This window comes from Scyliorhinus torazame, chromosome 8, assembly GCF_047496885.1.
Source record: "Scyliorhinus torazame isolate Kashiwa2021f chromosome 8, sScyTor2.1, whole genome shotgun sequence".
NCBI lineage: Eukaryota > Metazoa > Chordata > Chondrichthyes > Carcharhiniformes > Scyliorhinidae > Scyliorhinus > Scyliorhinus torazame.
This window is the reverse complement of record NC_092714.1, coordinates 351,259-364,185: the sequence shown is the minus strand read 5'-3', so window position 1 is coordinate 364,185 and position 12,927 is coordinate 351,259. Positions and strand designations below refer to the sequence as shown.

The window sequence follows — 12,927 nt, the reverse complement described above, 5'->3', positions numbered from 1 at the left end:
GTGGGGTCAGAGTAAGGATTCTAACTGCACGGCGGGTGGGGTCAGAGTAAGGATTCTAACTGCACGGCGGGTGGGCTGAGTAAGGATTCTAACTGCACGGCGGGTGGACTGAGTAAGGATTCTAACTGCACGGCGGGTGGGGTCAGAGTAAGGATTCTAACTGCACGGCGGGTGGGCTGAGTAAGGATTCTAACTGCACGGCGGGTGGGGTCAGAGTAAGGATTCTAACTGCACAGCGGGTGGGCTGAGTCAGGATTCTAACTGCATGGCGGGTGGGGACAGAGTAAGGATTCTAACTGCACGGCGGGTGGGCTGAGTAATGATTCTAACAGCACGGTGGGTGGGCTGAGTAAGGATTCTAACTGCACAGCGGGTGGGCTGAGTAAGGATTCTAACTGCACAGCGGGTGGGCTGAGTAAGGATTCTAACTGCAAGGCGTGTGGGGTCAGAGTAAGGATTCTAACTGCACAGCGGGTGGGGTCAGTAAGGATTCTAACTGCACGGCGGGTGGGCTGAGTAAGGATTCTAACTGCAGTGCGGGTGGGCTGAGTAAGGATTCTAACTGCACAGCGGGTGGGGTCAGTAAGGATTCTAACTGCACAGCGGGTGGGGTCAGTAAGGATTCTAACTGCACAGCGGGTGTGCTGAGTAAGGATTCTAACTGCACGGCGGGTGGGGTCAGTAAGGATTCTAACTGCACAGCGGGTGTGCTGAGTAAGGATTCTAACTGCATGGCGGGTGTGGTCAGAGTAAGGATTCTAACTGCACGGCGGGTGGGCTGAGTAAGGATTCTAACAGCACGGCGGGTGGGCTGAGTAAGGATTCTAACTGCACAGCGGGTGGGGTCAGTAAGGATTCTAACTGCACAGCGGGTGTGCTGAGTAAGGATTCTAACTGCACGGCGGGTGGGCTGAGTAAGGATTCTAACTGCACGGCGGGTGGGGTCAGTAAGGATTCTAACTGCACAGCGGGTGTGCTGAGTAAGGATTCTAACTGCACGGCGGGTGGGCTGAGTAAGGATTCTAACTGCACGGCGGGTGTGGTCAGAGTAAGGATTCTAACTGCACGGCGGGTGGGCTGAGTAAGGATTCTAACAGCACGGCGGGTGGGCTGAGTAAGGATTCTAACTGCACGGCGGGTGGGCTGAGTAAGGATTCTAACTGCACGGCGGGTGGGCTGAGTAAGGATTCTAACTGCACGGCGGGTGGGGACAGAGTAAGGATTCTAACTGCACGGCGGGTGGGGTCAGAGTAAGGATTCTAACTGCACGGCGGGTGGGCTGAGTAAGGATTCTAACTGCACGGCGGGTGGGGTCAGAGTAAGGATTCTAACTGCACGGCGGGTGGGCTGAGTAAGGATTCTAACTGCACGGCGGGTGGGCTGAGTAAGGATTCTAACTGCACGGCGGGTGGGCTGAGTAAGGATTCTAACTGCACGGCGGGTGGGCTGAGTAAGGATTCTAACTGCACGCGGGTGGGCTGAGTAAGGATTCTAACTGCACGGCGGGTGGGCTGAGTAAGGATTCTAACTGCACGGCGGGTGGGCAAAGTAAGGATTCTAACTGCACGGCGGGTGGGGTCAGAGTAAGGATTATCATAGAATTTACAGAGCAGAAGGAGGCCATTCAGCCCATCGAGTCTGCACCGGCTCTTGGAAAGAGCACCCTACCCAAGGTCAACACCGCCACTCTATCCCCACAACCCAGTAACCTCACCCAACACTAAGGGCAATTTCGGACACTAAGGGCAATTTATCATGGCCAATCCACCTAACCCGCACATCTTTGGACTGTGGGAGGAAACCGGAGCACCCGGAGGAAACCCATGCACACACGGGGAGGATGTGCAGACTCCGCACAGACAGTGACCCAAGCCCGAATCGAACCTGGGACCCTGGAGCTGTGAAGCAATTGTGCTATCCACAATGCTACCGTGCTGCCCCGGCGGGTGGGCTGAGTAAGGATTCTAACTGCACGGCGGGTGGGGTCAGAGTAAGGATTCTAACTGCACGGATGGTGGGCTGAGTAAGGATTCTAACTGCACGGCGGGTGGGCTGAGTAAGGATTCTAACTGCACGGCGGGTGGGGTCAGAGTAAGGATTCTAACTGCACGGCGGGTGGGGTCAGAGTAAGGATTCTAACTGCACAGCGGGTGGGCTGAGTAAGGATTCTAACTGCACAGCGGGTGGGCTGAGTAAGGATTCTAACTGCACAGCGGGTGGGCTGAGTAAGGATTCTAACTGCACAGCGGGTGGGCTGAGTAAGGATTCTAACAGCACGGTGGGTGGGCTGAGTAAGGATTCTAACTGCACGGCGGGTGGAGTCAGAGTAAGGATTCTAACTGCACTGCGGGTGGGCTGAGTAAGGATTCTAACAGCACGGTGGGTGGGGTCAGAGTAAGGATTCTAACTGCACGGCGGGTGGGGTCAGAGTAAGGATTCTAACTGCACAGCGGGTGTGGACAGAGTAAGGATTCTAACTGCACGGCGGGTGGGCTGAGTAAGGATTCTAACTGCACGGCGTGTGTGGTCAGAGTAAGGATTCTAACTGCACGGCGGGTGGGCTGAGTAAGGATTCTAACTGCACGGCGGGTGGGGTCAGAGTAAGGATTCTAACTGCACAGCGGGTGGGCTGAGCAAGGATTCTAACTGCACAGCGGGTGGGCTGAGTAAGGATTCTAACTGCACAGCGGGTGGGCTGAGTAAGGATTCTAACTGCACAGCGGGTGGGCTGAGTAAGGATTCTAACAGCACGGTGGGTGGGCTGAGTAAGGATTCTAACTGCACGGCGGGTGGGGTCAGAGTAAGGATTCTAACTGCACAGCGGGTGGGCTGAGTAAGGATTCTAACTGCACAGCGGGTGGGCTGAGTAAGGATTCTAACTGCACGGCGGGTGGGCTGAGTAAGGATTCTAACTGCACAGCGGGTGTGGCCAGAGTAAGGATTCTAACTGCACGGCGGGTGGGCTGAGTAAGGATTCTAACTGTACAGCGGGTGGGCTGAGTAAGGATTCTAACTGCACAGCGGGTGTGGCCAGAGTAAGGATTCTAACTGCACGGCGGGTGGGCTGAGTAAGGATTCTAACTGCACAGCGGGTGGGCTGAGTAAGGATTCTAACTGCACAGCGGGTGGGCTGAGTAAGGATTCTAACAGCACGGTGGGTGGGCTGAGTAAGGATTCTAACTGCACAGCGGGTGGGGTGAGTAAGGATTCTAACTGCACAGCGGGTGGGCTGAGTAAGGATTCTAACTGCACGGCGGGTGGGCTGAGTAAGGATTCTAACAGCACGGTGGGTGGGCTGAGTAAGGATTCTAACTGCACAGCGGGTGGGCTGAGTAAGGATTCTAACTGCACAGCGGGTGGGCTGAGTAAGGATTCTAACTGCACAGCGGGTGGGCTGAGTAAGGATTCTAACTGCACAGCGGGTGGGGAGAGTAAGGATTCTAACTGCACAGCGGGTGGGCTGAGTAAGGATTCTAACTGCACGGCGGGTGGGCTGAGTAAGGATTCTAACTGCACGGCGGGTGGGCTGAGTAAGGATTCTAACTGCACAGCGGGTGGGCTGAGTAAGGATTCTAACTGCACAGCGGGTGGGCTGAGTAAGGATTCTAACTGCACAGCGGGTGGGCTGAGTAAGGATTCTAACTGCACAGCGGGTGGGCTGAGTAAGGATTCTAACTGCACGGCGGGTGGGCTGAGTAAGGATTCTAACTGCACAGCGGGTGTGGCCAGAGTAAGGATTCTAACTGCACGGCGGGTGGGCTGAGTAAGGATTCTAACTGCACAGCGGGTGTGGCCAGAGTAAGGATTCTAACTGCACGGCGGGTGGGCTGAGTAAGGATTCTAACTGCACGGCGGGTGGGCTGAGTAAGGATTCTAACTGCACAGCGGGTGTGGCCAGAGTAAGGATTCTAACTGCACGGCGGGTGGGCTGAGTAAGGATTCTAACTGCACAGCGGGTGGGCTGAGTAAGGATTCTAACTGCACAGCGGGTGTGGCCAGAGTAAGGATTCTAACTGCACGGCGGGTGGGCTGAGTAAGGATTCTAACTGCACAGCGGGTGGGCTGAGTAAGGATTCTAACTGCACTGCGGGTGGGCTGAGTAAGGATTCTAACAGCACGGTGGTGGGCTGAGTAAGGATTCTAACTGCACAGCAGGTGGGCTGAGTAAGGATTCTAACTGCACGGCGGGTGGGCTGAGTAAGGATTCTAACAGCACGGTGGGTGGGCTGAGTAAGGATTCTAACTGCACAGCGGGTGGGCTGAGTAAGGATTCTAACTGCACAGCGGGTGGGCTGAGTAAGGATTCTAACTGCACAGCGGGTGGGCTGAGAAAGGATTCTAACTGCACGGCAGGTGGGCTGAGTAAGGATTCTAACTGCACAGCGGGTGGGCTGAGTAAGGATTCCAACTGCACGGCGGGTGGGGTCTGCACTCCTGGGCAATGACCATGCAAATGCTTACCTGTGAAGCTCGGAGAGATTCCCAGCACTTCTTTGGGTGACACCCCAATCGAACGCAGGAAGCTCAGATGTTACAGCCCTGCATAATTCTGGTTAATTTTCTCTTGTACTCTAATTTCTCCCTCAATATTCCTTTGGGCACTATTTGCTGATTTTTAACACCTGTCCAATCTTCTAACATACCATAACCTTTCCAGAATTGTACTGTTTTTCTTTCAATTTGATACTATCTTCCACTTCTTAGTTAGTCACGGGCTGTGCATCAGTCTCATGGAGTCTCTCTCTCTCTGGAATGCATATTTGCTGAGCATTCTGCCATTGTACCTCTACTGACGTATCCTTTATCTAATGTCACAGTTCACTTTAGCTAGCTGTCATCATGCCCATGTAATAGGCAGTGGTGCAGTGGGATTGTTGCTGGACTAATAATCCAGAGACGCAGGGTAATGCCCTGGGGACCCCAGTTCCAATCCCACCAGGGCAGATGTTAGAATTTAAATTCAATTAAAAAAAATCTGGAGTTAAAACTCTAATTATGACCATGAAACCATTTTCAATTATCATAAAAATGCACCTGGTTCACTAACGTCCTTTAGGGAAGGAAATCTGCCGTCCTTACCTGGTCTGGCCTACATGTGACTCCAGACCCACAGCAATGTGATTGACTCTGAAATGCCCTCGGGGACAGGCAACAAATTGCCCTGCCCAGCCCAGCGACGCCCACATCCCACAAAAAAACAAATAACGAAAAAAATAATAGTTTTATTTAATTGAGGATTCTAGCCCATTCTTCTCTCAAACTGAATTTGATATTAAATTCAGTTATGGTCACTGCTGGCTAGAGCCTTGGTTACGGAGGTCCTAAATTAATCCTGCCTCATTGTACACTGGTGCATTTCCATGACGGACGATAGAACACCCATTCTCTGCTTTACTGAAGAACAAGTTGCTGTAAGAAACTCTCTCGAAAACACCATCAGCTCATTTCCAGGCTCCTTTTGTCAGTGTGATTCATCCAATTGGTATTCAGATTAAATCCTCCACGATTACCATTCCCACACTCAGTATTTTCTTGAATTAATTTGCAGAATGTGGGCTTTGCTGGCTCGGCCAGCACTTATGACCCATTTCTAATGGCCCTGTAATTTGATGTAATTATATCTGGTCATGTGTAACAAGGTACTGTGAAAAGTAAAAATAAAAGCAAATTGCTGCGGATGCTGGAATCAGAAACAAAAACAGGAAATACTGGACAACCTCAGCAGGTCCGACAGCCTCTGTGGAGAGAGAAAGGAGCGAACGTTCCCAGTCTGGATGACTCTTTATCAAAGCTTTGTCAAAAAGTCTTCCAGCTCCCTTTTCTCTCCATAGATGCTGTCAGACCTGCTGAGACTGTCCAGCATTTTATATTTCTGTTGCAGTGAAACGTATTGTTCTGCTTACAGTCAATGCAGATCACTCCACACACGGAACATATAATCAACCATCATACAACACACCATAATCGGTTATAAAAGCTGTCGGGAGGGGATCTGTCGGGGAGGGGATCTGTCGGGGAGAGGATCTGTCGGGGAGGGGATCTGTCGGGGAGGGGATCTGTCGGGGAGGGGATCTGTCGGGGAGGGGATCTGTCGGGGAGGGGATCTGTCGGGGAGGGGATCTGTCGGGGAGGGGATCTGTCGGGGAGGGGATCTGTCGGGGAGGGGATCTGTCGGGGAGGGGATCTGTCGGGGAGGGGATCTGTCGGGGAGGGGATCTGTCGGGGAGGGGATCTGTCGGGGAGGGGATCTGTCGGGGAGGGGATCTGTCGGGGAGGGGATCTGTCGGGGAGGGGATCTGTCGGGGAGGGGATCTGTCGGGGAGGGGATCTGTCGGGGAGGGGATCTGTCGGGGAGGGGATCTGTCGGGGAGGGGATCTGTCGGGGAGGGGATCTGTCGGGGAGGGGATCTGTCGGGGAGGGGATCTGTCGGGGAGGGGATCTGTCGGGGAGGGGATCTGTCGGGAGGGGATCTGTCGGGGAGGGGATCTGTCGGGGAGGGGATCTGTCGGGGAGGGGATCTGTCGGGGAGGGGATCTGTCGGGGAGGGGATCTGTCGGGGAGGGGATCTGTCGGGGAGGGGATCTGTCGGGGAGGGGATCTGTCGGGGAGGGGATCTGTCGGGGAGGGGATCTGTCGGGGAGGGGATCTGTCGGGGAGGGGATCTGTCGGGGAGGGGATCTGTCGGGGAGGGGATCTGTCGGGGAGGGGATCTGTCGGGGAGGGGATCTGTCGGGGAGGGGATCTGTCGGGGAGGGGATCTGTCGGGGAGGGGATCTGTCGGGGAGGGGATCTGTCGGGGAGGGGATCTGTCGGGGAGGGGATCTGTCGGGGAGGGGATCTGTCGGGGAGGGGATCTGTCGGGGAGAGGATCTGTCGGGGAGAGGATCTGTCGGGGAGGGGATCTGTCGGGGAGGGGATCTGTCGGGGAGGGGATCTGTCGGGGAGGGGATCTGTCGGGGAGGGGATCTGTCGGGGAGAGGATCTGTCGGGGAGGGGATCTGTCGGGGAGGGGATCTGTCGGGGAGGGGATCTGTCGGGGAGGGGATCTGTCGGGGAGGGGATCTGTCGGGGAGGGGATCTGTCGGGGAGGGGATCTGTCGGGGAGAGGATCTGTCGGGGAGAGGATCTGTCGGGGAGGGGATCTGTCGGGAGGGGATCTGTCGGGGAGAGGATCTGTCGGGGAGGGGATCTGTCGGGAGAGGATCTGTCGGGGAGAGGAACCCAGCTGGGAAGGGTGCAGACAATCCCCGGGGTAAAGCTTCCTCAGTGCCTTTGCCAGTACCCCATGAATTGAAACCCGATTTCTCTCCTATATCTGCACACTTAACTCGCTAATCTTATCCACCCTGTGCTAATTTGCTGGTTCAGGTAAAAATCCAGAAGTATTAACTTTGAGGTCCTTCTTTTTAATTTAGCTCCTAGCTGCTCACACTCCCTAAGCACTTCTCCTTTTCCAGTTCTATGTTGTTGGTACCTCCATGGACCATGACAACTGCTTCCTCCTCCCACTTCAATTTCCGCAATTTCAATGATGCGCCGGGCAGTTTCTGGATATTCACTCTGGGAAGGAGAGCCGCTTCTATCCCGACAGTGTACTGCTACATTCCTATTTACACCCCCCACCACCACCACACTGAAATGGCTTCTTGTATCATGGCCCCATTGGCAGTTTGCTCATCCACCTTGCAACCCACATTCTCATCCATACAGGTTGCGAGGGCCTCAAACCTACTGGGTAATTGCTGAGGGTCTGTCCTCCACTTCTCCCTCCTTGATCCCCACACTTCCTCTCTCGTAGTCACACCCTCCTGTCCCTGGACAAAATCAGATGACCCTATCCTAAGGGGTGTGACTGCCGCATGGAACGAAGTATCCAGGAAACTTTCCCGCTCCCTGATGCATCGCAGTGTCTGCAGCTCACTGACTCAGGGCCAAAATCCCAGTCTCGGCAATCCCGCCTTCCCCCAGCCAGTCCCAGCACCCCCACTCCCCATTCTCAATCTGTTAAATCAATGCAGCTTACCTACTCCTTCCTGCTTCTGCTCAAAAACATTTTCCAGTCTCTGTTTCTTCTTTCTCTTTCTCCTACAAAAATCTTCATCTTCCTCATCTGTTGACAGTTCTTGAGGGAAATCATCTTGTGGAAAGGTTCCTGAGCATGAATCAGATTTCACATTGCACGATCACAAGTTTACAGGGCTCTTAAATGATCTTGAATTTCACAAACAGAGGTAAAGAGGGCAGAAACAAAAAATGATGCTAAACCTTTCATGCCCCTTTGTTCTGGGCTCTCTCACCTCACTTGGAACTCTCCCGACCACAGTTTTGTTCAGATACAGATTTAAGATAATTGACAAAATGAGCTGTATCACAAAATCAATAATCTCCAATGCACGGCCTGAAATGCAGCTGGAAGTAGTCAACAACTTTCCAACAAATAGGAATTGGGTAAATAATTGAAAAGTAAAACATTTGCAAGAGCAAAAGTGACAAATTGGAGGGGTTGACTGAAGAGTCAACGCAGGCATGATACGCTGAATGGCCTCCAATGTGATGTAAAATTCAATAGACACTTGTCACTACACAACGCACTATACCATTAAATGACTACAAAATATCAGCAGCTTCGGTAATTATTAGTGTGACGAGCAGCAGGGTCTGGTCTGACCCGGTCCTCCCAGGATTGTTAAGTTGCCTACTCTGGTTAACCTGTATCCAAGAGGGTTTTGTCAACTTTCACAGCACGGTTCAGTACTCAATAACTTGACTCTATACCCCTCTTACTGATGACATTTCAGGATGATAGATCGATTCCATGTCAGGTCAAAACCATAACTCATTTGCAACAGAGTGCAGAACAAGATGATCAGCTCTCTTTTGGGTCAAACACTCCCAGGACTGGTACAGCACAGGGTTAGATAGAGTGAAGCTCCCTCTACGCTGTCCCCATCAAACATTCCCAGGACAGGTACAGCACGGGGTTAGATACAGAGTAAAGCTCCCTCTACACTGTCCCCATCAAACATTCGCAGGACAGGTACAGCACGGGGTTAGATACAGAGTAAAGCTCCCTCTACACTGTCCCCATCAAACACTCCCAGGACAGGTACAGCACGGGGTTAGATACAGAGTAAAGCTCCCTCTACACTGTCCCCATCAAACACTCCCAGGACAGGTACAGCACGGGGTTAGATACAGAGTAAAGCTCCCTCTACACTGTCCCCATCAAACACTCCCAGGACAGGTACAGCACGGGGTTAGATACAGAGTAAAGCTCCCTCTACACTGTCCCCATCAAATACTCCCTGGGCAGGTAGAGCACGGGGTTAGATACAGAGTAAAGCTCCCTCGACACTGTCCCCATCAAACACTCCCAGGACAGGTACAGCACGGGGTTAGTTACAGAGTAAAGCTCCCTCTACACTGTCCCCATCAAACACTCCCTGGGCAGGTAGAGCACGGGGTTAGATACAGAGTAAAGCTCCCTCGACACTGGTGTGATCTCTTCAGCCCAGGACAGGTACAGCACGGGGTTAGATACAGAGTAAAGCTCCCTCTACACTGTCCCCATCAAACACTCCCTGGGCAGGTAGAGCACGGGGTTAGATACAGAGTAAAGCTCCCTCGACACTGGGGTGATCTCTTCAGCGCAGGACAATACCCTGAAACCCGAACCGTTTAAAGCACCTCTACACATCCCAAAATTGGAAAGCGTGAATTTTGAAATTGACCACTGAGGGTCACCTACTGTGGAGATTGAGAAATGCCAAGGTTCCTTCGGCAGCCCCTTCCATCCCCACAAACTCTCCCATCTAGAAGGGCCGATACCTGGGAACCCCAGCACCTGGAGGATCCCCTACAAGTCACTCCCAACCTGGATCAAAACCCTGGAGCTCTCTCCCAAACAGCAGTATGGGTGTACCTACACCTCAGGGACAGCAGCGGTTCAAGAAGGCAGCTCACACCACCTTCTGAAGGGCAATTAGGGATGGGCAATAAATGCTGGCCTGACCAGCGACCCACATCCCATAAATGAATATTTTTTTTAAAAGTCATTCTGCTGAACATGCTGCAAAATATCTGCTTCCGTCACAGACTGGGTTAAGTTCTCCATCCTCACCTTCTGCTAAATCCCGGAACCTAATGGGAAAAGAAAGGAACAGGGATTAGAGCAAGACAAACAAATGTGAGCAGTCACACAAATGTAGTGTTGCAGTTGCCAGGGTGTGTGAGCTATGGATGGGATTAGGGAGAAGGTTGGGAAGTGGAAGGGACATTTGTTGAATGTTCAGAGAGGCACCTTACTTTTTAACTAATTTATAGAGACGCTTCCTGTTCTGGGCAGGAGTGCTTCCCCTGCTGGACAGCTGGAACAATCGATCAGCAAGTGCTGCATAGTCGAACTGTGCACAAATGAGAAACAACAGCTTTAGGATACATCATATTGCACATGTGTCACAAGGCAACAAAGACTGCTTTATAAATACATGATCTATTTCTATTTAACAGAAGCTGCTCTTCCAAAAAGCACTTCACTACTTGTCAAGAGCATTCTCAAAAAAGAGACAATTCTACAATGCACGCCACTCAGAACTGCCACAGCATTGATATGAGAAGCACAGTGGGTGGCACAGTGGTTAGTACTACTGCCTCACAGCGCCAAGAACCCAAGTTCAATTCTGACCTCGGCTGGGTGGAGTTTGCATGTCCTCCCCGTGCGTGCGTGGGTTTCCTCCGGGTGCTCTGGTTTCCTCCCACAGGTTAGGCAGATTGGCCATGATAAATTGCCCATGCGGAGGTCGGAGGATTGAGCCATGATGGGGTGCCCCTTCAGAGGATTGGTGCTGACTCAATGGGCAGAATGGTCTCCGCCTGCACTGTAGGGATTCTATGATTTTATGAGAACACTTTGCGAGCAGGGGAAGGTGGAATTGATTTCCTAACATCCCACACGACGTTCCCACATGATGTTCTCAAGCATCCCCCTGCTTTTGTTACGAAAATTCCACTTGCCTCAATGGAGAGTGGAGGTCAGGAAGTCAAAGTCCAACAGACCATAGTTTTGACGCATGCAGACTGGGAGCAGGCATGGCCCTGATCATCAAAGTGGGGAAGCCCCAGTCATAAGGCAGTGGAAGCAGATAGATTTTTGTAAACAAGGGGGTGAAAGGCTATCAGGGGTTGGCAGGAATGTGGAGCCGAGGTTACAATCAATCAACCATGATCTTAATGAATGCCGGAACAGGACCGAGGGGTTGAGTGGCTACTCTGCTCCTAAGTCATCTGCTCGTATCAACTCATGCACACCTGTTATCCACTCTTACTTCAATTCGATCCAGGACTGTTCCAATCTTTAAGCCTGTCGTTAACAGTCCCATCTACACCTATGACTAGATTGAATCTGCAACCCTCCATTAGGAAACCAGGTGTAAAGAATTAATTCATTTTATCTTCTTGATCCTGATCTTTGGACTATTAGCATAGTTGTAAAGTGGTAAACTCCAAGCTGCTTGCTGCAATTCTCGATTTCTCCTACTTCAATATTTAAAAAAAAAAACATTTTCAAGATGCGGGCATTGCTGGCCAGGCCAGCATTTATTGCCCAACCCTAACTGCCCTTGAGAAGGTGGTGGTGAGCTGCCTTCCTGAACCGCTGCAGTCCATGTGGTGTAGGTACACCGCAGTGCGGTGAGGGAAGGAGTTCCAGGGTTTTGACCCAGCGACAGAGAGAGACGGCGATATATTTCCAAATGAAGCTGGAGGCTAGGATTAGAGCGTGAGTTAGTCAGGAAATAGCGAGCAGTTCCCTTCAGTCAGTTGGGATTTACTGACAGTTGGACAGATTTTATCCTCACTTTATCTGACGCTAGCCACAAACGAGCAGGATTCAATTTGTTTTGATTGTAACACTGGTTTGCTGGTCCAGTACCAAAGCCAATGGGACTCAGCTACACTCTGAAGTAGCCAAGTCTATTGATGGGACAGTGCTGGATTCACAGGTTTTTGCAAGGACATAAAGAAATGAACGGGTTTGACTGCTGAGCTGATGAACAATTCCATTCAAGGGGCCGCTTGTTAAAATATCAATTTAAAGATATAAAAACCGAGCATTACCTGGAGGACAGGGCCGATATCGTCATCATATCCAGACTGATTTGGGTTCTCTCCCTCTCTATCCAGTTTCAGCATCTCATCATCCTTTTCAGATGTGGAACCTGTGGGAATGTGAACAACCTGATTATGTCCACAGGGGAATTTAAAAATTCTTCTGCACCCCGCTGTGCTTTAATCAACTAATTTGCAAGATTTGCAGAGCTTCTGAAAGCACAATTGCTCCAAACCTTAAAAGACAGCACCAGCTTCCCAACATTCCAGAGCCCCAACTAAAGGCTGAGTGACAGGGCTGAATGGCCTCGTCCTGTTCCTATTCCCTACGTTCCTAACTCCATTGGAAGAGATAAAAAAAAAAAGGAAAATGTTGGATAAACCCAGCAGGTCTGGCAGCATCTGTGGAGAGAAACAGAGTTAACGTTTTGGATCTAAATGATCCTTCCACAGAACAGATCCTTCCAGCCTCGGCAATTTTGCTTCCATTAGAAGAGTCTGTGCGTGAAATAACCATCACAACTCGGCTCAGCTCGTGTTAGGAAAACAAAGGTAATTTTAAGGGATTTATATTTGTATTGGTAACAATAAGGTGGGTTTAATTTAATGTTTCTGTGCCTGGATGCACAAAACCTGTAGTTAGAGTCATGCTGGACAAATGTGTTTGTTTGTGTGGGGGTTGGTTTCAATTCCAACTGTGATTCTATTGTGCTTAGATTGGGACACAGCATGAAGAGTAAATAGGCCAGATGTAATAATAATAATCTTTGTCACAAGCAGGCTTACATTAACACTGCAATGAAGTTACTGTGAAAAGCCCC

At 51.2% G+C, this 12,927-nt stretch overlaps 2 protein-coding genes across 2 annotated transcripts in view; one reads left to right on the top strand and one right to left on the bottom strand.

Moving 5' to 3' along the window:
- The window catches only part of LOC140427619 (ribosomal RNA processing protein 1 homolog B-like), a 944,136-nt gene that overhangs the window by 841,263 nt on the left and 89,946 nt on the right, over window positions 1-12,927 (top strand). The gene's annotated exons all lie outside the window — the stretch shown is intronic.
- The window catches only part of LOC140427611 (ribosomal RNA processing protein 1 homolog B-like), a 63,695-nt gene that overhangs the window by 32,114 nt on the left and 18,654 nt on the right, over window positions 1-12,927 (bottom strand). Inside the window, exons 8-11 of the mRNA XM_072513019.1 lie at window positions 12,116-12,216; window positions 10,307-10,404; window positions 10,122-10,141; window positions 8,025-8,153 (exon numbers count right to left, since the gene is read on the bottom strand). Coding sequence (XP_072369120.1) covers window positions 8,025-8,153; window positions 10,122-10,141; window positions 10,307-10,404; window positions 12,116-12,216 — 348 coding nt within the window. The remainder of the gene's footprint in view (window positions 1-8,024; window positions 8,154-10,121; window positions 10,142-10,306; window positions 10,405-12,115; window positions 12,217-12,927) is intronic.